We start from the raw sequence: 22,500 nt of genomic DNA on the forward strand, positions 1-22,500 counted from the left end.
GCTCCAAGAAAGATGGCTCCATCATCAGTGACTGGTATGCAGTCAAAGCCTTCAACAGGATCACGTGTAGAAGGGCAGTAGATCTCACACTTTGAATCTGCAATGATCATGTTGATGGCAAAAAAAGACTTTTTCAGATCTTGAAAGGCAGACTGAATATCCGTAGGGTGACCCAGTACAAAGACGTCGTCCAAGTATGCCAAGATACGAACCTTCGGATGCATCTCCTGAAGATCTTTTAGAACAGAATGAATGGCAGTGGCAAATAGAACTGGCCCCAGCGGGTCGCCTTGATGGACCCCTTCTGCAGATTCGATTGTAACTGGAGTGATACCTTGCATGAATACCAATGGGCTGATCCTCCCATACATCTGAGCTACATGATTCAAGATATCTGGAAATGACCCGACCACTTGCTCCAACATCTGTTGTCTGCTGATGGAATTGAATGCATTTCTGACATCAGATTTTAATACAACCCAGTCGGGATTGTGCTGGAGGAGTAGCTCAATGTGATGGACAATCAGCTCAGTGCCACACTCGGTTGCCACACCATGCTGGATGGGGCAGAAGAAGCTTGAGAACAGTTCCTTTTTTTGTTGACATATAGCTCGAGCTGTCAGCCTGCGTATAGCTTCACCAACTGCAATAGGTCGTATGTCGCCATTGGACTTGGGCAGAGCAATTAGCCGAGATGAAGAAAAGAGGGTTACTGCAGCAGCAGGCAATATGCCTCTAGCAATAGCCGAACAAGCGGAAAAAAGACAATCTGCTGTGAGCTCGTTTTCAAGTAGAACTTTCAAATGCTCGAAGCGCCAGCCTGAGAGACCTGCACCAGAACCCCGTGGAGCTCGTCTAATGGCATCAAACAGCGCTGAGCTTGACAGTTTGATTGAATCTTGAGACAAAGAAGGAAGATGCAACCCCGTGGCTCTGGAAGGGTGCTTGGAAGCCAGCTTTGCTGTGGTATCTTCTGAGGCAGGAGCTAGGCCTTTGCTGGTTAACAACCTGGAAGCTCTTGAAAGCTCTCCACATCTCACCAACCTCAGGGTAGCGGCTCTCCGTGCTTCATCACTACAACGAGGCGTCTTCTTTGAAGTTGATCCATTTAGCTGAAGTAGATCCGACCAATTCCAACTGAGAAATTTCTGATACAGTAGGACCTCAAAGATACGAACACCAGACAACCGAACTGACCGGTCAACCGAACAGCATGCTCTAGCGCGAGCGCGCGCTCTTGCAAAAATTTGATCACGTAATGTAGCCACGCGCACGCGCACTTTTGAGGCGTGGCCTAGCGCTAGCCACGTGGTAGCTGATCCAAGATGGAGGCAAAGGACAAGCCTAAGAGAAAGCGAGTCAATTTATCTATTGAACAAAAGATCGAGATTCTTGAGAAGCTGGACAGAGGTATTTCTAATACAGCTATTGCTTCTGAATATAGCATTGGAAAATCCACAGTAACTGATATACAGAAATCTAGGAGCAAAATTACTCAGTTTGCCGTTGAAGCTAAAGACAATGGATTGTTATTTTAGTAACCCTTGAATTCGTTCTTACACTCTCACAGTTACTGTAGTTCACGTACTTATCCTTTTTGATAGCCATACAGTGTACTCCTGTTTTCACAAGTTATGTAATCATCGATATTACAAACTTCAGACTTATGAACATTTCACAATTACGAACACCCAATTTCCCGAGGTGTTCGTATCTTTGAGGTCCTACTGTACCTCACTTTGACGTCACGAAAGCCATGACGTCCTCCCCTGACCATAGGCGTGAGAATCATGCGTGGAATGAGGAAGAGCAGCTTCCATGCTAGCTCGTCACCGGGATTGTCATGGATCTTTCGAAGGGCCACAGCACAACAGTCGTGAAAGAGTGCTCGTGCAGCAGGCTTGATAGTTTGTACAACCCGTGGGGGAATGGCCTTGAGAATGGCATCCGAGGGCAGATCCCGGATAATGTTCCAGGCTGCAGTCTCTAGGTCAGCATGGGCATCCTGTAGGGACACGCGCTGAGGTGGATTATGACAAGCGGAATCTCCAGAGAATGAATCCGGCACTGTAAGAGACGGCGGCAACTCAGAAAGGGTCTTCCGGACGTTCCTTCCAGGAGGTGACGATGCGCCGAGTGTAGTATGGCCCTGACTTGACCGTTGACCATCAGAAACGGATTTCCGAGAACGGCATTGAGAAGTGTGTTGATTCAACTTCAAGTACCATCTTTTGCAGAATGAGCACTGAAGAAGATTCAGGCGAGCGATGAAATCCCCTGGGAGGAGATTCGGGTCGTGAGCGTCGCGGATATGACACAGAACTCTCTTCAGTGTGTCCGAAACATGACAAGACTCGTATGGACATTTCTCGGCAGAAGACATTGCCAGAGAACGGACAAGCAAGGCGAAAACAACAAGGCTTCAAGTCTTGGATTTTGTTTGTCTGTCTGTCTGTCTGTCTGTCTGTCTGTTTGTCATTCTGTGTCTGTCTATTTGTCTATCTGTCTGTATGTTTGCCTATCTGTTTGTGTGTTTGTTTGTCTATCTGTTTGTGTGTTTCTTTGTCTATCTTCTGTCTGTCTGTTTTTGTCTGTTTTTGTTGTCTGGCTGTGCTCATATGATGTTCGTTTCTTTGTAGGTAAACAATGTGATGTGTCTTCTTGGTCAACGTTCTTTCTATCAGCGTCGTACAACCGATCATTGTTGCTACAATGGACGAGAGTAGATACGATCGGAAAAACGGTTGTACTGCAATTGTACAAGAGAAGACTATGAATGGTATGTATGTGTATACAGAGAATGGCAGACAGACAGACAGACAGACAGACAGACAGACAGACAAAGACATAGACAGACAGACAGACAGATGGACAGACAAACCGACAGAGAGACAGACTGATTGACAGACAGACAGACAAAAGACATACACACAGACAGAGAGACAGACAGATTGACAGGCAGATTGACAGACAGACAGATGCACAGACAGACAAACAGATGGACAAACACATAGACATAGAGACAGACAGACAAACAGATGGACAAACACACAGATAGATTGACAGACAGGCAGAGAGACAGGCAGATTGACAGACAGACAGAGAGACAGGCAGATTGACAGACAGACAGGCAGATTGACAGACAGACAGACGGACAGACAGACAATAGTATTTAGTTGCTTTGCTTAGATGGTGTATAATAGTTCAATGTTTTAAAGTATATGTATTGACAAACAGATGGACAAACACACAGACAGAGAGACAGACAAACAGACAGACAGACGGATAGACAGACTACCATACGATAATTAAAACGATTTTATATCATTGCTACACGTTTTCTAATTCTAATCTAAATTTACGTGTATTACATCATCGACTCATTCTCTCATGTTTGTATGCCTAGTGACTACGGATACGTTCTAAGTTCAACGACAGCAGACAAATGCATAGAATCCAAACGCATCACAACGTACAATCCAAAGAACCACTGCACCGAAGGCGAGACGATCAGCATAACTCAAGGGTGTGAGCACGTCCACGACAGTTGAACACTTACCGTGTGTACAACCGTAACTGTGTGATACTGCAGATATGGTAAGGTGTGAGGTGATGTATGCAGAGGTGGAGAAACGAGTCAATGGACGACGAAACAAGAGAAATGTGTTGCAATGGGTAGAGAGCATTTATCGTTTCATACTCTAATAAGTATTGTAAATGTCCAAAAAGAGTCCATTTGATTAACAGCCCTGGGGAGGTTGAATGACAATGTACTTGTTGAAATCAATGACTACGAATATGCCTGATTTAAAAAAAATATTTATTTATTTACAATCTGTCTGTCTGTGTGTTTGTCAATCTGTTTGTTTGTCTGTTTGTCTGTCTGTCTATTTGTCTGTCTGTCTGTCAATCTGTCTGTCTGCCTGTTTGTCTGTTTGCCTGTCAATCTGCCTGTCTGTTTGTCTGTCAATCTGTCTGTCTGTCTGTCTGTTTGCCTGTCAATCTGCCTGTCTGTTTGTCTGTCAATCTGTCTGTCGGTCTGTCTGTCTGTCTGTCGATCTTTCTGTCTGTCTTTCTGTCTGTCTGCCATCCTCTGTATATGCATACATACCATTCATAGTCTTCTCTTGTACAATTGCAATTGCATGTACCAACTTACTTGAATAAACGCCTCCCTAAGACAGTGATTCTAAAGTCATGCATAGGTATGCTACATCATGTTTGGCCGTAATTGATTCTCAATTAATTATTTGCCTTTCAATTGAGTGTAAACTGGTGCATGAACGGCATAGGTGTGAGCTTCAGTCTGAGTGTTTGACATGCATTCTCAGTCTACAGTCCTAGCTGCATCTTTGTTGTACTTAAATTTTCCAAAGTTTTTCATAAAATAACCATCTGGGGCTCTTCTTTGGATGTTGTGTATATGTATATATTTAATTTAATTTTTATTTTTATTTTTATTTTTTATTGTTATTTTCTATTTATATATACATCTATACATATATAACAAAAAATAAAAAATAAAATTAAAATATGTATTAACTTAATTAAAGTATTTGTTGTGTGAAGCTCCTGGCAAGTTGACGTTGGAGTCTGATATTGAAGGCAGTGGAGTTGCCATCGGACGACAAGTACATTTTACATTGAGACAAAAAAGGTGAGGATTGTCTCGTTCATTAGAAAAACAAGTGTGGATGGTTTGTATTTGTGACGTCCGATTGTTTGTAGAGATTCTAAGTGTCAACGATTTTGTGTGTATTTTTGTGTATTTTTGTGTATTTTGTGTTTTCTGTTTCAGGGTTTCTTTCAAGATATCAAGTATGTGTGGTCGTTTGGTGACAAATCTCAACTCGTCTCAACTCTTCATGTCGATAACTTCCCTGTAGTTAAGAATCACTCGTACTCGACAGCTGGTAGCTACAACGTGACGGTGAATGCCAGCAATAGTGTTGGGTTGTCAACTGTGCAACTAGTGGTGACAGTCTACGTTATGTTTGCTATTAACAGTTGTGTGTGTGTGTGTGTGTGTGTGTGTGTGTGTGTGTGTTTGTGTTTATGTGTCTGTTTGTTTGTAGCTGCCGTGTCTGTTGTCTGTCTATGTGTATGTTCATTTCTTTTGTTATTTACATCTGTTTGTCTGTCCGTTTATTTCTGTCATGTTTGTCTGTCTGTCTATGTGTCTGTCCATTTGTTTATGTCATGTTTGTCTGTCTGTCTGTCTCTCTGTCTCTCATTTTATGTGTCTGTCCATTTCTTTACGTCATGTTTGTCTGTCTGTTTCTCTTATGTTTGTGTCTGTCTGTTTAACTGTTTTATGGTTGTCTTTCTGACACGTCCGTCTAACTGTATGTACGTATATCCATCTGTCTGTCCATCATCTGTTTTTCAGTCTATAACATTAATTAACATTTCACTATTTCTCTGATCTACACAGACGTCATATCAACCTTGAATATTATCCCTCCTCACGCCGTTTTACCAACCGACAACGTCACTTTCATCTGCCAGCCAACAGGCAACACACTCGCACCAATACATTACGAATGGAAGTTTGGAAACGACGACGCATCGTTCACACTGACACGAAATCGCACCATACATCACGTGTTCGGATCGACTGGAAAGTTTCTCATCTCGGTGACTGCATACAATCCCGTGTCGACGAAGTCATCACATGTTTACGTTTCAGTCTACAGTCAGTTTCACTCTTGCGTTGCGTCGGTTTGCTGTGAGATTGGAGGGTTGTTTGTGTTGATTGTAGGTGCAGTACAGACGTTGCGTCTCGGTTTGAGTCGTTCCGCTGTGAAGGAAAGAGCTACGCTTGATGATTTGGATAGTCTGATGGCTGATAGTTTGGTTAATGTGGTTGCACATGTTTGTGTGTGTGTGTGTGTGTGTGTGTGTGTGTGTGTGTGTGTGTGTGTGTGTAAGTTTTGGTGTTTGTGATTTAATGTATTGTGAGCATGTTGTATACGTATCTGTAGGTGACTGCATATGATACGAGTCGATTTGAAGCATTTGTGGTCTACCCTCCTGCATCAGATCAAGTTGAAGCCGATTTATCTGTAGTCGCCAACAACAAGGATGAAGAAAGTGACATTGAAACAGAACAATATCCACGGCAGCTTGTAGATGGTAATGATCTCAGCGTCTTGTTTCTGTAGATCTTGCAGTGGGTAAAATATGCTGTGGATGCACACGAAATCACTGTGGTGTTGACACCACAAAGTTCACAAATCGAAGGAAGTTCACTGATTGAAGCAATTTCATCACAAGAAGTGATTGGTATGAAGACTGCAGCCAATATTTATAGCTTTGCTTGTTTTGTCCACCATTTGTGTGTGTGTGTGTGTGTGTGTGTGTGTGTGTGTGTGTGTGTGTGTGTGTGTGTGTGTGTGTGTTTGAGTGTGTGTGTGTGTGTGTGTGTGTGTGTGTGTGTGTGTGTGTGTGTGTGTTGAGTGTGTGTGTGTGCGTGTGTGTGTGTGTGTGTGTGTGTGTGTTTGTGTGTGTGTGTGTGTGTGTGTGTGTGTTTGTGTGTGTGTGTGTGTGTGTGTGTGTGTGTGTGTGTACCTGCCTTGCCGGTTTCTATCATTTTGTATCAAGTAACAATCACTTTTCCATTATTTACAGTAAATCCTCGTATCCAACCATCATCTGCCAAACATGTCAATAGTGTTGGTGGTGAAACCATTGGCATCATCATCATCACCATATTGGCTGTACTCATCATCATCATATCCATCATATTTGGCATGTGGTACAGACAGTGAGTCGGCCGATCACGTGACCATTTGTCTTTGTATTGATGGAATATCTCCATTGTGTAGACGTTACTCAAGACTTGAGAACTCATACTTTAGATTGAATCAAGACAGGAATGTTCACCTTACATTAGATGAAGATGACAGCGATGACGACTCTCCTCTTGCACTTGCAAGGAGCCACGATGATACGAAAGCAACAAACAATGATGATGATGATGAAGACGATGATAAACTGCTGAATGACGTGTAAATAACTGTTACATTTACTAGAAATGCAATGAGTGTGTCCATAAGGATTATTGTATGTATCTGCTGGGTTAGCTGTTTAGAGGTAGATCTTCTGTATGTGCTCACTGTGTGTTGCTGTTCAAACATGATTAATTAATTAACACAAACTTAGAAAACCAAAACTCATAACTTAGCTGGAGTGACATTATAACATAAACTGTTGTTGTGCGCTGACAGTCAAATGTGTAGTAACACCTGAATATGATAAAAGTTTAAAGAAAAGATGCAGAAATTTTATTCAATCAAAAGCATCCGGGATAAATAGATAAATATCCCGGATACAATACCAATATCAAATTTTAGAAAATTTAAATTTGTTTGCAGTCTGTAAATCGTTTATTTAGCCCACCGACTTGCTTGCTGTCAGATCATGCATGCTGGAATGGTCTCTGGGCAGCCGTTTGTTCTGTAACTTTGAGAGATGATATCGATTGTTAGTTGCAGCTACACATTGAATTAATCATACAAACACTCACATACAGCAAAGAGAGACATGCACGAGCATCATCCAGCCTCCTACTTCAGCTACCTCGTACTGTACGTACTGCAAACTATACTGAACACAAGTTCTAATTTCTCTCTAATTCAGTCACTTTTGAGATGGAGGAACTTCTGCAATCATAATGCGAGATACTGAATTCCATCCTGTATTGCCATTAGAGGTCGACTGTCCATTACACTTTCCAATGTAGAATCCAATTGTGACTTGACCTGCTGGAATGTTCTCACAGTATCCCTCAATCTGTCTGTGACGGCTAGGAACATCATTAGCTGGAGCACCATACACAACTCCCTCAATAGTCACAGGTCCACTGCACTCGTTACCGTTGAATGTAAAATACCATCGAGAACAGCAATAACCACTGGAGCAGTAAACCCTGAGATTTCCTGCATATGCAACATGTAGAGCTGAATTGCTGTCATGTTTCCTAAAATTACAGTTCTGTTGAAAAGAAAGCAGAAACAAGTCACACGTTGATAATTGTAATCACAAATCAAGTTGGAATAACCTGAATAAAACCGCTCTCCTTCTTATCATTTCTATTCCACACACACTGTTTCCAGTTGAGTGTCATAGCTTCTCCTTTCTCTCCTTTCCTTCCTGTTTCTCCTTTTATCCCTCGTGGACCTTGTGGACCTTGTGGACCTCTTTCTCCAGCATTACCTTTACCACCGACATCTCCAACTAATCCTCTCTCTCCCTTTATTCCTTTCCTTCCTTCGTATCCATTTGTTCCTTGTGGACCAGCATCTCCAACTAATCCTTTCTCTCCTTTATGTCCTGTTTCTCCTTTCCTACCTTCTTCTCCTTTTATTCCTTGTGGACCTATCTTCCCAGCATTACCTTTACTGCCGACATCTCCAACTAATCCTTTCTCTCCCTTCATTCCTTTTCCTCCTTTCATTCCATCTCGTCCGGGTAATCCAGGTACTCCCAGAACACCAGCAGGCACACATGTCTACTCAGTAAACAGAGTCAAATACAAACTTTTGTGAAAAATTTAATTATTACTCAATGAATCATCATAACCTGCTGATTTCTCTCATCTGACACACTTTGACCACCAGAAGTAGCAATGACTTGAATGAGCACAAGAACTGTCACAAAAATGAAAACATGATGATGACCGATATCCTCGATACTGATGAAGTGAGCTGGTCAGCTTGCTCTTATATACTCCTCCTCACACACCCTCACATCCGAGGGGGAGTTGCGTTCTAGTCTGAAATAGAACATTTCCACCTAATCTAATGTGTGCAAAGGTCATCTACCAAACATGGTCACAAATACTTTCCCATTACCATCCTCCCCCTTCCACCTTCCTGTCTAACATCTCATGTTGCTGTTCTTTTGCCCAAATCGTCACACACACCAATGCAAATATGCTAGTGTACAAAATGTATCAACTCACAGCAGGTGCAGTTCCATCTGAGAGACAACTAAACAAACATAAAATTTCATAAAAGTTCAAGATCATTCAATGAAACTTTCATCACATCGAAAACAGCAACAGCAATCACTCATAATACAATCACTACGTTACAGTATAAACAGTCGATTAAGACAACAAATCCGCAATCTGACAGTCACACGCTCATTAGCTACTGGGCGTTGTTGAGTCCGACACTGGTTCTCACAATACTGGATTTAGTTAGGATAAGGATTCTACAAGTGTCACTCACGCATGCACACTACGAAATACCCAACATTCCCCCAGGCCTAATTAAGAACCATAACCCAACGAAAAGAATTATAGCAAAAGTTTCTTGATGTCTCTACTCTCCCACTACTGACTAAACTAAAGTCTCTAGCATCATGACCTGGTAGTCTTTTAGCCATTCTGGTGTCAGTATCTTTCTTCCAGATCGGGTGGTTCTTGCTTTGATCGGTGATTCTCCTGCGTTGTCTTCTGTGAACGGTGATTCTACTGTGTTGTCTTCTTGAGAGAGTGTCTCCTCGAGCATTGTCGTGTCGGTGGGTGGTGGTACCTGACGCCACTGGTGTTGTCTGGACTACCGCCTGTCGCCTGTGAGAGTGCTATAATTCCTGTTGCAACCGGTGTTTCCTGGTATTCCGCCGAATTGTGTCCTTTCGCCTGCTCTCCCACCACAATGTTATATCCCGATCGCAGTTGGTCAATGTGTTGCCTGCGAACTGACTCGTTGACGAGTACAGTGTAAGAGACTGGTCCTGTTCGTTCTGACTGTTCCTGGCAGCCATTTTGACCCTTGCCTATAGTTCCTGGCCATTACGCTATGTCCAGCTTGAAATGATCTCAGTGGTTTGCTCACATTCTTTAGTGTCTTGTCATCTCGACCTCGTTCTACCGTGGGCAGATGCTCTGGAACTCACTGCCGGCTCAAATTCGGTCGATGTCAAAAGTATCTTTATTTAAATCTCTGGTAGAAGAGCATCTTCTACAAACACTGTTGCTGTAGAATTGATACTTTTCTATTTATTGTAAATATCTGTCTGCTGTCACGTTCAGTCTCGTCAAATCCAACTTAGTTCGCAGATTGTGTCCAAACATGAGTTCTGCTGGGCTCAGTTCTGTCGTGGTACGGCAGGCGAACAACAATTTGTCTAATTTGTGCTGCGTTGTAATGTCGGTGTGGTCGGCCTTAACCGCAAGTTTGAAACTCCGCACCAAGCATTCCACTATCCCGTTCGTTGAAGGGTGATACCGTGCTCCAGTCACATGTTTGATTCCGTTTGCCTTCGTAAACCTCCTGAAAACTTTGGAGATAAACTGTGGCTCGTTGTCCGACACAATCTGGTGTGGGATCCCCATACGTGCTATCACTGTTCGTAGTTGTGTGACTGTCTTCTCGACCGTTGTAGTTTTCATCTCCAATGTCTCAGGCCATTTGCTATAAGCGTCTACCAGAGCTGCCAACTCTCCCGCATTAAGTGGGAGACTTCCTCATTTGGGACCCTTCTCCAGCCTACCCGCATTTGGCATCAAATCTCCCGCATTCTGACCATTGGTGGGTGTAACCAAAATGATGGACGTGCCTGTTCTGTGTAACTGTACCCTACAGTTTTTGTACATGCATGTGTACACACACACTTGATATCCCAATATCAATTTCTATGTGCCAGCCCCCTCTTCATACGGCTCTTTCTTCAGGCCCGTAGGAAGCAAATAAAAAGTGGTACGGCCTAACGCACGCTAAAGAGCGTGGCTTTTAATTTAGTGCCCGTTAAAGCAAGAGACCAATGCTCCAATTAATGTCTGTCAGTCTGGTTTCAAATTGAATGCCTCCTTATATGTGTTTGTTTTTCCTCTTCTCTCTCTTTCGCTCGCGCAGAGAAGGGTCTGGCTAGGCGAGGCTACAAAAAGTGGTGCGGCCATGGCCGCACCAGCCGCACCGGCTCCTACGGCCCTGTTCTTAACATACTTGGTCAAAGTACCGACCTAGAATTCGAAGGAGTCGGTCAGAAGTGGAAAAGGGGGAAGGGGCTGGCTACCTGATTACCATATGTATTGCTGGAAAAGCGATCGAAGAAGGCCACAAGAAAATAGAATCCAAAATATCCCAACTAGCCACGAGAATGTGCATGTACTTTGTTCTTAGATTTTTATAACAGACAGTAGTACCTACAGTACAAGATCTGTGTTTAATTAATTAATTAATTATTATGTTTAGTAATTGGTGTTGATACTGTGTGTCGCTAATTAGGCACATTAATCAATCGGTTATACATTTGCTGCACTATAACTAAATAAATTAATGGCTTCTACTCCAATCGGGCATGCAAATACTTAAATTTTGATGATTAGATATTATTTATATATTAACACTTATTACAATATAAATTTATTGATATTAATGCTATTGTGGGCGTGTCCAAAAAAATTCCAAACTCCCGCATTTTCTCGCATATTTATCCTGCAAACTCACGCATTTTGACACTGCTAGGTTGGCAGGTCTGGTCTACTATAACCAAGTACATCCTTCCGAGCATTGCATGGGTTCTAGACGTTGCCACGGGGTATTCCAACGATGAATAGGCGCTCGTTGAGGGGAAACAGCGGTCTCTTGACAACCCTGCAGCCCTGAATTAGTTCCTCGATGTCTTGGTCGATGCGAGGCCACCATACGAAGGAACGGGCGAGGCCTTTAGTTTTCACTATACCAAGATCGCCTTCGTGCGGTGTCTCCAATACATAGTGTCTTAGACTGGCAGGTACTATGACTCTACAGTAGTTCCCCACATGAGGATTCCTTGCTGTATGCTGTTAGCTCGTCCAGTTGTATTGTACCGTCTGCGCATGCTCAGCAACTATTTGCGCGCGTAAGTCTACATCTGGGCGAATTTTTTTTGGGCCCACTTTCTTTTGCATTGTGTATTAGATATTTTGCATTGTGTGTAGGACATGTGAAGAAGATTGCATATATTTGGAAGGTTGGATCAATGAATGGCATGTCAAAGTAGTGTCCAGCAAAATCATGCCACTATTCAAGCTGCAGTGCAACAGCTGTGACATTTGTTGACCAGTTTACGATGCTGTAGAATTCAATTCTAACCAGTTATAGTCATTACCGGTTGGATATAATTAAGCTACGAGCGTAAAAGAAGGACACCACAATAAGTGGTGGACTGCTTCGCGAGAAGCTTACTCTAAACGGGTTGAATTGACTTCCGGTCTGTCTGTCGGTATGTCTGTACCTATCTATCTATCTATGTTTGTAACTATCTATGTTTGTTTGTAAGCGTGTGTCACGGAGGAGTTTGTCAACCAATCAGCAGTCGTTTTGGGACGCAAACGTAGGTGACGTAATACTAGCTTGTCAGCGTGAATCACTCTCGGGAATTGGCAGAGCCAATCAGCAGACCTTTGGCACATCAACAATGGGTGACGTAACAATCCCGCGCATTATGACAGAAAAGCCGAGATGTCGTAAACCTCCATTTTACGGTCAAACTGTCGTCAAATCGAGAAGCGCAGAGTAAAGATCAGGTAATAGTTGTATGCGTTTGTTACTTTTTACAAAAGAATCGCAAAACAAACGAATTCATCGTTCTACAAGAAGCCAAGCGAAGGTCCCATGAGACCATGCATGTGTCCGTTGCGCACGACCAACATGTCATCCGCGATCTTCAAGAGAGCAATATGTTTTGCTGTAAGTAGGTCTGATGATGAACGATCGACGGCGTCTTGCAAGAAAGTTTCGTAGGAAACGCTAACGCTGCTTTCTTCTGGATCTGGTCACTGCATGTCGCTTCACAGTATTTCTAGGAGACGTACGAGATCAATCTTTATCTAGCTATAGCTACGACGAATTATCATCGGAACGAAAGATGCTAGCAACGTACGGCTCGACGAAAGCACGATAATCTCGTCCACCTCGGTAGTTGGCTGCAAGTGATGCAAGATCGAGCGCTACAGAATTGAGAAAGAACGTGGATAACAAGCCCGCTCCGTGCAAGAATATATTTACAGGTGTAAGTAGGACTGATGATGAACGATCGACGTCGTCTTGCAAGAAAGATTCGTAGAAAACGTTGCGCTGCATGGTTCCTTCTGGATCCGCGGTCGCTATAACATACATGTCGCGCTTCACAGTATTTCCTGTGCACGTACATCGATCTCTATCTACGACGAATTAATTTTAACGAAACGAAAGATGATAGCAACGGCTCGACGAAAGCATGATAATCGTGTTCACCTCGAGTGATGCAAGAAAGAACGCTACATGCTGAATTGAGAAATAACGTAGATAACAAGCTCGAGAGATGTAGCTGTCACGCATGTGCAGATACTGAATTCTAAGTGTGGAGTGGGACATTGATGATATTTAGTTGATTATCTTTACTCACATCAACGCATCCCTGGGTTTTCAAAGAATTATACAACCTAATGATTAATTAATGATAATGACAATAAATAGACAAAAGTTAATAAAATTTACAATATTTACAATAAACACACACACACACACACACACACACACACACACACACACACACACACACACACACACAGACACACACACACAGACACACACAGACACACACACAGACACACACACACACACACACACACACACACACACACACACAGACAGACAGACACACACACACACACACACACACACACAGACACACACACACACACACACACACACACACACACACACAGACACACACACACACAGACACACACAGACAGACACACACACACACACACACACACACACACACACACACACACACACAAACACACACACACACACACACACACACACACACACACACGCACACACACACACACACACACACACACAGACACAGACAGACACACACACACACGCACACACACACACACACACACACACAGACACAGACAGACACACACACACACACACACACACACACACACACACACACACACACACACACACACACACACACAGACACACACACACACACACACACACACACACACACACACACACACACACACACACACACACACACACACACGCTCGTAGCTGTGAAGCGACGGTGTAAACACAGCTTCATTTACTAGTAATATAAATACACAGACACAGACACAGACACAGACACACACACACACACACACACACACACACACACACACACACACACACACACACACACACACACACACACACACCACATGTATAATAAGCTAGTGTATACTGAGCACTGATAACAATCTGTGGCATATCAGTACTGAGTAGCAAGTCAAATAACAACCAGTTTGTAGTTGTGTGTGTACAATGTTGCATTTAGTAACTCTTGCATACTGCTTCAAGTGTGTTTTAGGGAATTACGGTTAATTAGTAAAATTCACGTACATATACCTGGGAGGCAATGGATTTGGCTTCATGTATTGCTTGGAACTCTCTAATTCCTTCAAGATTGAATACGCCAAATAGGAATGCACCGGCTTGAGTGTTGTCTCCAGCCTGCTCATTGATTCTTCCAGCCAGATTTCTGCAGGCAGACTCACTGGGCATCACTGGGCTACTGTGTGGGTCGCTAAAGTGAGTGGCTTTGGGCACAGTGATGAGCTGGCCCTTCTCTGGACTCACTTTGGGAAAGGTCAGTCTCGTACAATCTTGCCTGTTTAGGTGTCTAGCGGACCTAGATGCATTGAAAAAGAAGTAGGCACGTGATGGAGTGCAGATTGAGTCTCATGTACGTGTGCATAAGTACGGCTTCACTGTCTAACCTGCCCTTGAATGTCGTAAGAAAAGAGCTCGAAAACTTGGCAAACATGTCGCGAAATCGAAAAGAGCGCGAAAGAAACAGGCGGGACTAAACGCACTTTTGACTGGATTTCGCGCGGATACGTAAAGCCGGCACGTGAATGACGGGCTTATGGCACGTGCAGAATACAGCGTATACGGGACGTTTATCCGGGTACTAAAGAAAGTGGGCCCAAAAAAAAAATTCGCAAGGGATAGAACACCACGTGTTACAGTCCCGTTGCTATCCTCGCGCGGTCGGACCACCGAAAGCAAATAGTGTCGAGGCTACGTATTTACCACTTTCCTGTCCAGCTGAGCAGTGCTAGCGTGCTGTACTGATGTGAATGTTACTGTCAACGTCTACGTCTCGTCTTGCAAGCGCGTCTTGCAGCGAAAGTGTCAAAGCTGTCGTTCTAGCGCTAACCCAAAGTTACCATATTAGGATAGTGACTGCGCCTCTTACCATCACAACGATATCACCCACCCCACCCATGCATGAACCCATGTCTAGATGGACGCTCCATCTTCTCTCTTTATATGCTCCTGCTGGGGTGGACATGACCGCTGGCTTGGCATCGTGCAAGTAACAGCATGCAGCAAACTGGTACTTGTGGGCCTTGGTGTCCAGTCCTAGAGCTGCGCCATAGTCCGGCCAAGCTCCAGGTGGATTGTAGCGCTGGCCCTAAGCCTCTAAGTAGCGCATGGAGGTCCTGTCTCTAGAGGCAGGGGAGCTATCTCCGCAACTGACCTTAAGGTCGACGTCGAATGACGTGGAGGGCTTGACATTTGTCCATTTTGTGTGTGTGTGTGTGTGTGTGTGTGTGTGTGTGTGTGTGTGTGTGTGTGTGTGTGTGTGTGTGTGTGTGTGTAAAATACTGACATTTTGATTAATTAATACATGTATTTATTTTATTTATTTAATTGTTAATTTATTAATATTTAGTAATTTATAATTTATAATTTTAATTAATATGTAAATAAAATTAAGAAATTTTAATTTAATTAATTAATTAAATTAAATTAAATTAAGATTAAGAAAGGTGATGATTTACTTTATTAATTAAAATTAATTACATATTAATTAATTAATTTAATTAATTAATTAATAATTTATCAGTAATACTAAATTTAGTTTAATTATTTATTAATTGACATGTAATTAATTTTAATTAATAAATTAAATCATTTACTTTTTAAAATTGTAATTTAATCAATAAAATTAATTACTTAATTAATTATATTACCAATTTATTAATTATATTTACATAATAAACGTATTGACATGTTACTCATAACCTTCTATGAAATACTTCTACGTATGTGTCGTATACAACAAACTCTGACTGTAGGAAATGTTGGTCCGTTTCTTCATGATGAATGTGTCACGTGGCAGGCACTGCAAGAGAGCGGCTCCAATGCAAGGGAATTTGATTTTTTTTGTTTGACGGCCACGGCAGCTACATGGCGGCTACTGATCATTACCAACAATCGACGTATCTTCGGTAAGTTACTTAAGGCAATAATCAATGTAATATGATGATATTGAAGTATGTAAATAGAAAGAAGAATATACATCCACACAGAGAGACAAGCAAACAGATGGATGGACAGACAGACAGACAGACAGACAGACAGACAGACAGACAGACATTACTAGCATTGCAATGAAATGTAAGTTATGAGTTTGTGCATTTTTATAGTTACAGTTGTAATGAGGGAACGGACTCAACGTGGCCTGGCATTCAGTTTAGCAATTCAAACAATCTCATTGTGAACGGCATGTTTACTGAACCCGGTGAAACAACAGAAATTGCAACGTGAGTTTGTATGAAAAGTGTACACACACACACACACACACACACACACACACACACACACACACACACACACACACACACACACACACACACACACACACACACACACACACACACACACACACACACACACACACACACACACACACACACACACACACACACACACACACACACACAGTGCTAGAGTTGCTTGTTGATTAACCTTGATTTTATGGATTTTGTTTTCTAGAGTCTTTTGTAGTCAATTGGATCAGTGTAATTTGTTTCAGAATTGGGTGGTTGGGCAATTGAACTTTACAACTTTGTTTCCCAAGAAATGTGAACCGTCTGACTATAAGGATTGGGTGCCACTGGAAGAAGTCGGCTGTTTGTCTGTGTATTCTGTTGTGTTTTTGTGCGTGTCTGTCTGTTTGTCTGTCTGTCTGTCTGTTTGTTGTCTGTATGTATGTATGTCTTCTGTTTGTCTACTTGTCTGTTTGTCTGTCTGTCTATCTGTGTGTCTGTCTGTCTGTTTGTCTGTCTGTTTGTTTGTCTGTCTGTTTGTGTGTTTGTTTGTCTGTCTTCTGTCTGTCTGTTTGTCTGTGTTTGTTGTGTGTCTGTGCTCATGTGATGGTCGTTTCTTTGTAAGTAAACAATGTGATGTGTCTTCTTGGTCAACGTTCTTTCTATCAGCGTCGTATAACCGATCATTGTTGCTACAATGGACGAGAGTACGTACGACCGGAAAAACAGTTGTACTGTAATTGTACAAGAGAAGACTATGAATGGTATGTATGTGTATACAGAGGATGGCAAACAGACAGACAGGCAGACAGATGGACAAACAGACAAAGACATACACAGACGGACAGACAGATGGACAGACAAACAGACAGAGAGACAGGCAGATTGACAGACAGACAGACAGACAGAATAACAAACAGACAAATTGACAGACAGACAGACGGACAGACAGATGGACAAACACACATACAGCGAGACAGACAGACAGATGGACGAACACAGACAGAGAGGTAGACAGACAGAGAGACAGACAGACAGATTGACATACACACATACATACAAACAGACAGATAGACAAACTACCATGTGATAATTAAAACGATTTTGTATGATTGCTACACGTTTTCTAATTCTAATCTAAATTTACGTATATTACATCACCGACTCATTCTCTCATGTTTGTATGCCTAGTGACTACGGATACATTCTAAGTTCAACGACAGCAGACAAATGCATCGAATCCAAACGCATCACAACGTACAATCCAAAGAACCACTGCACCGAAGGCGAGACGATCAGCATAACTCAAGGGTGTATGCACGTCCACGACAGTTGACACTAACCGTGTGTACAACCGTAACTGTGTGATACTGCAGATATGGTAAGGTGTCAGGTGATGTATGCAGAGGTGGAGAAACGAGTCAATGGGCTATGAAACAAGAGAAATGTGTTGCAATGAGTAGAGAGCATTTAGCGTTTCATACTCTAATAAGTATTGTAAATGTCCAAAAAGAGTCCATTTGATTAACAGCCCTGGGGAGGTTGAATGGTGACAATGTGCTTGTTGAAATTGATCATTACGAATATGTCTGATTTAATTATTTATTTATTTACAATTCATATTTCTGTCTGTGTGTCTGTCAATTTGTTGGTTTGTCTATTTGTCTGTCTGTCTGTCTGTCTGTTTTTCTGTCAATCTGTCTGTCTGCCTGCCTGTCTGTCTGTCTATTTGTCTGTCTGTCTGTCTGTCAATCTTTCTGTCTGCCTGTTTGTCTGTCAATCTGTTTGTTTGTCTGTTTGTCTGTCTGCCTGTCTGTCTGTCTGTCAATCTATTTGTCTGCCTGTCTATTTGTCTGTATGTCTGTTTGACTATCTATACATATATAACAAAAAATAAAAATTAAAATTAAAATTAAAATATGTATTAACTTAAAGTATTTGTTGTGTGAAGCTCGTGGCGAGTTGACGTTGGAGTCTGATATTGAAGGCAGTGGAGTTGCCATCGGACGACAAGTACATTTTACATTGAGACAAAAAAAGGTGAGGATTGTCTCATTCATTAGAAAAACAAGTGTGGATGGTTTGTATTTGTGACGTCCAATTGTCAGTAGTGGTTCTAAGCGTCAACAATTTTTGTGTATTTTTGTGTATTTTGTGTATTTTGTGTATTTTTGTGTATTTTTGTGTATTTTTGTGTATTTTTGTGTATTTTTGTGTATTTTTGTGTATTTTTGTGTTTTCTGTTTCAGGGTTTCTTTCGAGATATCAAGTACGTGTGCTCGTTTGGTGACAAATCTCAACTCGTCTCAACTCTTCATGTCGATAACTTCCCTTTAGTTAAGAATCACTCGTACTCGACAGCTGGTAGCTACAACGTGACGGTGAATGCCAGCAATAGTGTTGGGTTGTCAACCGTGCAACTAGTGGTGACAGTCTACGGTATGTTTGCTATTAACAGTTGTGTGTGTGTGTGTGTGTGTGTGTGTGTGTGTGTGTGTGTGTGTGTGTGTGTGTGTGTGTCCATTTGTTGTATCATGTTTGTCTGTCTGTCTATGTGTCTGCTTGTTGTTTCTGTCATGCTTATCTGTCTGTTGTCTGTCTACATGTCTGTCCGTTTGTTTCTGTCATGTCTGTCTGTCTGTCTGGTTGTCTGTCTATGTGTCTGTCTATTTTTATGTTTATTTGTCTGTTGTGTGTCTACATGTCTGTACGTTTGTTTCTGTCATGTCTGTCTGTTTGTCTGTCTATGCGTTTGTCCATTTGTTTCTGTCATGTCTGTTTGTCTATCCGTCTGTCTGTCTGTGTCTGTTCATTTCTTCATGTCATGTTTATGTGTTTATCTATGTGTTTGTCATGTTTATCTGTCTGTCTATGTGTCTGTCTGTTTCTGTCTGTCATGTTTACCTGTGTGTCTGTCTCTCTGTTTATGTGTCTGTCCATTTCTTTACGTCATGTTTGTTTGTCTGTCTATGTGTCTGTCCATTTGTTTCTGTCATGTTTGTGTCTGTCTGTTTAACTGTTTTATGGTTGTCTTTCTGACACGTCCGTCTAACTGTATGTACGTATATCCATCCGTCTGTCCATCATCTGTTTTTCAGTCTATAACATTAATTAACATTTCACTATTTCTCTGATCTACACAGACGTCATATCAACCTTGAATATTATCTCTCCTCACGCCGTTTTACCAACCGACAACGTCACTTTCATCTGCCAGCCAACAGGCAACACACTCGCACCAATACATTACGAATGGAAGTTTGGAAACGACGACGCATCGTTCACACTGACACGAAATCGCACCATACATCACGTGTTCGGATCGACTGGAAAGTTTCTCATCTCGGTGACTGCATACAATCCCGTGTGGACAAAGTCATCACATGTTTACGTTTCAGTCTACAGTCAGTTTCACTCTTGTGCATTGCGTCGTTTGCTGTGAGATTGGAGGGTTGTTTGTGTTGATTGTAGGTGCAGTACAGACGTTGTGCCTCGGTTTCAGTCGTTGCGCTGTCAAGGAAAGAGCTACGCTTGATGATTTGGATAGTCTGATGGCTGATAGTTTGGTTAATGTGGTTGCACAGGTTTGTGTGTGTGTGTGTGTGTGTGTGTGTGTGTGTGTGTGTGTGTGTGTGTGTGTGTGTGTGTGTGACTGAGTTTTGGTGTTTGTAATTTAATGTATTGTGAGCATGTTGTATACGTATCTGTAGGTGACTGGATATGATACGAGTCGATTTGAAGCATTTGTGGTCTACCCTCCTGCATCAGATCAAGTTGAAGCCAATTTATCTGTAGTCGCCAACAACAAGGATGAAGGAAGTGACATTGAAACAGTACAATATCCACGGCAGCTTGTAGATGGGAATGACCTCAGCGTCTTGTGTCTGTAGATTTTGCAGTGGGTGAAATATGCTGTGGATGCACACAAAATCACTGTGGTGTTGACACCACAAAGTTCACAAATCGAAGGAAGTTCACTGATCGAAGAAATTTCATTACAAGAAGTGATTGGTATGAAGACTGCAGCCAATATTTATAGCTTTGCTTGTTTTTGTCCACCATTTGTGTGTGTGTGTGTGTGTGTGTGTGTGTGTGTGTGTGTGTGTGTGTGTGTGTGTGTGTGTGTGTGTGTGTGTGTGTGTGTGTGTGTGTGTGTACCTGCCTTGCCGGTTTCTATCATTTTGTATCAAGTAACAATCACTTTTCCATTATTTGCAGTAAATCCTCGTATCCAACCATCATCTGCCAAACATGTCAATAGTGTTGGTGGTAGAACCATTGGCATCATCATCATCACCATATTGGCTGTACTCATCATCATCATATCCATCATATTTGGCATGTGGTACAGACAGTGAGTCAGCCGATCACGTGACCATTTGTCTTTGTATTGATGGAATATCTCCATTGTGTAGACGTTACTCAAGACTTGAGAACTCATACTTTAGATTGAATCAAGACAGGAATGTTCACCTTACATTAGATGAAGACGACAGCGACGACGACTCTCCTCTTGCACTTGCAAGGAGCCACGATGATACGAAAGCAACAAACAATGATGATGATGATGAAGACGATGATAAACTGCTGAATGACGTGTAAATAACTGTTACATTTACTAGAAATGCAATGAGTGTGTCCATAAGGATTATTGTATGTATCTGCTGGGTTAGCTGTTTAGAGTTAGATCTTCTGTATGTGCTCACTGTGTGTTGCTGTTCAAACATGATTAATTAATTAACACAAACTTAGAAAACCAAAACTCATAACTTAGCTGGAGTGACATTATAACATAAACTGTTGTTGTGCACTGACAGTCAAATGTGTAGTAACACCTGAATATGATAAAAGTTTAAAGAAAAGATGCAGAAATTTATTCAATCAAAAGCATCCGGGATAAATAGATAAATATCCCGGATACAATACCAATATCAAATTTTAGAAAATTTAAATTTGTCTGCAGTCTGTAAATCGATTATTCAGCTCACCAACATGCTTGCTGTCAGATCATGCATACTGGGATGGTCTCTGGGCAGCCGTTTGTTCTGTAACTTTGACAGACGATATCAATTGTTAGTTGCAGCTACACATTGAATTAATCATACAAACACTCACATACAGCAAAGAGAGACATGCACGCCCACCATCCAGCCTCCTACTTCAGCTACCTCGTACTGTACGTACTGCAAACTATACTGAACACAAGTTCTAATTTCTCTCTAATTCAGTCACTTTTGTGATGGAGGAACTTCTGCAATCATAATGCGAGATACTGAGCGCCATCCTGTAGCACCATCATACGTTGTTGATGTCCATTTGTTACAGATTCCAATGTTGAATCCAATTGTGACTTGACCTGCTGGAATGTTCTCACAGTATCCCTCAATCTGTCTGTGACGGTGAGGATCATCATCTATTCTACTATACACAATTCCCTCAATAGTCATAGGTCCACTGCACTCGTTACCATTGAATGTAAAATACCATCGAGAACAGCAAGCACCACTTCTGCATCGAACCCTGAGAGTTCCTGCATATGCAACATGTAGAGCTGAATTGCTGTCATGTTTCCTAAAATTACAGTTCTGTTGAAAAGAAAGCAGAAACAAGTCACACGTTGATAATTGTAATCACAAATTGAGTTGGAATAACCTGAATCAGACCGATATTCTGCCAATCATTTCTATACCACACACACTGTTTCCAGTTAAGTGTCATAGCTTCTCCTTTCTCTCCTTTCCTTCCTGTTTCTCCTTTTATTCCTCGTAGACCTTCTGGACCTTGTGGGCCTTGTGGACCTCTTTCTCCAGCATTACCTTTACTACCGACATCTCCAACTAATCCTCTCTCTCCCTTTATTCCTTTCCTTCCTTCGTCTCCATTTATTCCTTGTGTAC

At 42.0% G+C, this 22,500-nt stretch overlaps 5 protein-coding genes across 15 annotated transcripts in view; 2 read left to right on the plus strand and 3 right to left on the minus strand.

Annotated features, from left to right (window-relative positions):
* Positions 1-2,383, minus strand: part of LOC134191342 (uncharacterized) — a 4,059-nt gene extending 1,676 nt beyond the window's left edge. Inside the window, exons 1-2 of the mRNA XM_062659950.1 lie at positions 1,739-2,383; positions 1-1,148 (exon numbers count right to left, since the gene is read on the minus strand). The exon at positions 1-1,148 is cut by the window's left edge and continues 1,676 nt beyond it. Of these exons, the coding sequence (XP_062515934.1) occupies positions 1-1,148; positions 1,739-2,383 (1,793 nt within the window). The remainder of the gene's footprint in view (positions 1,149-1,738) is intronic.
* The window catches only part of LOC134177073 (uncharacterized), a 10,430-nt gene extending 3,313 nt beyond the window's left edge, over positions 1-7,117 (plus strand). Inside the window, exons 1-14 of one of the 8 annotated variants that reach the window (XM_062643813.1) lie at positions 1,316-1,410; positions 1,476-1,537; positions 1,605-2,779; positions 3,407-3,526; positions 3,593-3,675; positions 4,570-4,657; positions 4,799-4,818; positions 4,887-5,006; positions 5,435-5,695; positions 5,762-5,874; positions 5,985-6,089; positions 6,165-6,285; positions 6,631-6,766; positions 6,828-7,117. In XM_062643813.1, the coding sequence (XP_062499797.1) occupies positions 3,672-3,675; positions 4,570-4,657; positions 4,799-4,818; positions 4,887-5,006; positions 5,435-5,695; positions 5,762-5,874; positions 5,985-6,089; positions 6,165-6,285; positions 6,631-6,766; positions 6,828-7,014 (1,155 nt within the window). In that variant the 5' untranslated portion in view covers positions 1,316-1,410; positions 1,476-1,537; positions 1,605-2,779; positions 3,407-3,526; positions 3,593-3,671 and the 3' untranslated portion in view covers positions 7,015-7,117. Of the gene's footprint in view, positions 1-1,315; positions 2,780-3,406; positions 3,527-3,592; positions 3,676-4,569; positions 4,658-4,798; positions 4,819-4,886; positions 5,007-5,434; positions 5,696-5,761; positions 5,875-5,984; positions 6,090-6,164; positions 6,286-6,630; positions 6,767-6,827 lie in introns of those variants that run through there. The other 7 variants (XM_062643796.1, XM_062643804.1, XM_062643788.1 and 4 more) reach the window with 7 other exon arrangements.
* A 347-nt stretch (positions 7,118-7,464) lies between these two features.
* LOC134188845 (collagen triple helix repeat-containing protein 1-like) lies at positions 7,465-8,925 on the minus strand. Its single transcript, XM_062657051.1, has 3 exons — positions 8,584-8,925; positions 8,063-8,512; positions 7,465-7,995 (listed from the first exon to the last, which is right to left on the minus strand). Exons 2-3 carry the CDS (start codon positions 8,456-8,458, stop codon positions 7,642-7,644), a joined length of 750 nt encoding a protein of 249 aa, XP_062513035.1. The 5' UTR covers positions 8,459-8,512; positions 8,584-8,925; the 3' UTR covers positions 7,465-7,641.
* Positions 8,926-12,454: 3,529 nt separating this feature from the next.
* On the plus strand, positions 12,455-21,479 carry LOC134178380 (VPS10 domain-containing receptor SorCS2-like). Of its 2 annotated transcripts, XM_062645259.1 has the most exons (14): positions 12,455-12,520; positions 16,130-16,282; positions 16,481-16,597; positions 16,830-17,367; positions 17,795-17,914; positions 17,980-18,050; positions 18,555-18,643; positions 18,853-19,042; positions 19,747-20,007; positions 20,075-20,187; positions 20,314-20,436; positions 20,494-20,614; positions 20,822-20,957; positions 21,019-21,479. In XM_062645259.1, the coding sequence occupies exons 4-14, from the start codon at positions 17,240-17,242 to the stop codon at positions 21,203-21,205; spliced, it is 1,539 nt and encodes a 512-aa protein (XP_062501243.1). In that variant the 5' UTR covers positions 12,455-12,520; positions 16,130-16,282; positions 16,481-16,597; positions 16,830-17,239; the 3' UTR covers positions 21,206-21,479. The 2 variants fall into 2 exon arrangements, with proteins under 2 accessions (XP_062501243.1, XP_062501251.1); XM_062645267.1 differs by lacking the exons at positions 12,455-12,520; positions 16,130-16,282; positions 16,481-16,597 and having other exon boundaries at positions 17,230-17,367; positions 17,795-17,916; positions 21,019-21,477.
* Positions 21,480-21,652: 173 nt separating this feature from the next.
* LOC134178397 (collagen triple helix repeat-containing protein 1-like) overlaps positions 21,653-22,500 on the minus strand; it is a 4,382-nt gene continuing 3,534 nt past the window's right edge. For 2 of the 3 annotated variants that reach the window (XM_062645285.1, XM_062645278.1), the window contains 2 exons: positions 22,256-22,500; positions 21,653-22,188 (listed from right to left, as the gene is read on the minus strand). The exon at positions 22,256-22,500 is cut by the window's right edge and continues 217 nt beyond it. In XM_062645285.1, coding sequence (XP_062501269.1) covers positions 21,832-22,188; positions 22,256-22,500 — 602 coding nt within the window. In that variant the 3' untranslated portion in view covers positions 21,653-21,831. The remainder of the gene's footprint in view (positions 22,189-22,255) is intronic. The other variant, XM_062645294.1, reaches the window with a different exon arrangement.

The sequence above is a fragment of the Corticium candelabrum genome, chromosome 1 (assembly GCF_963422355.1).
Source record: "Corticium candelabrum chromosome 1, ooCorCand1.1, whole genome shotgun sequence".
Classification (NCBI taxonomy): Eukaryota; Metazoa; Porifera; class Homoscleromorpha; order Homosclerophorida; family Plakinidae; genus Corticium; species Corticium candelabrum.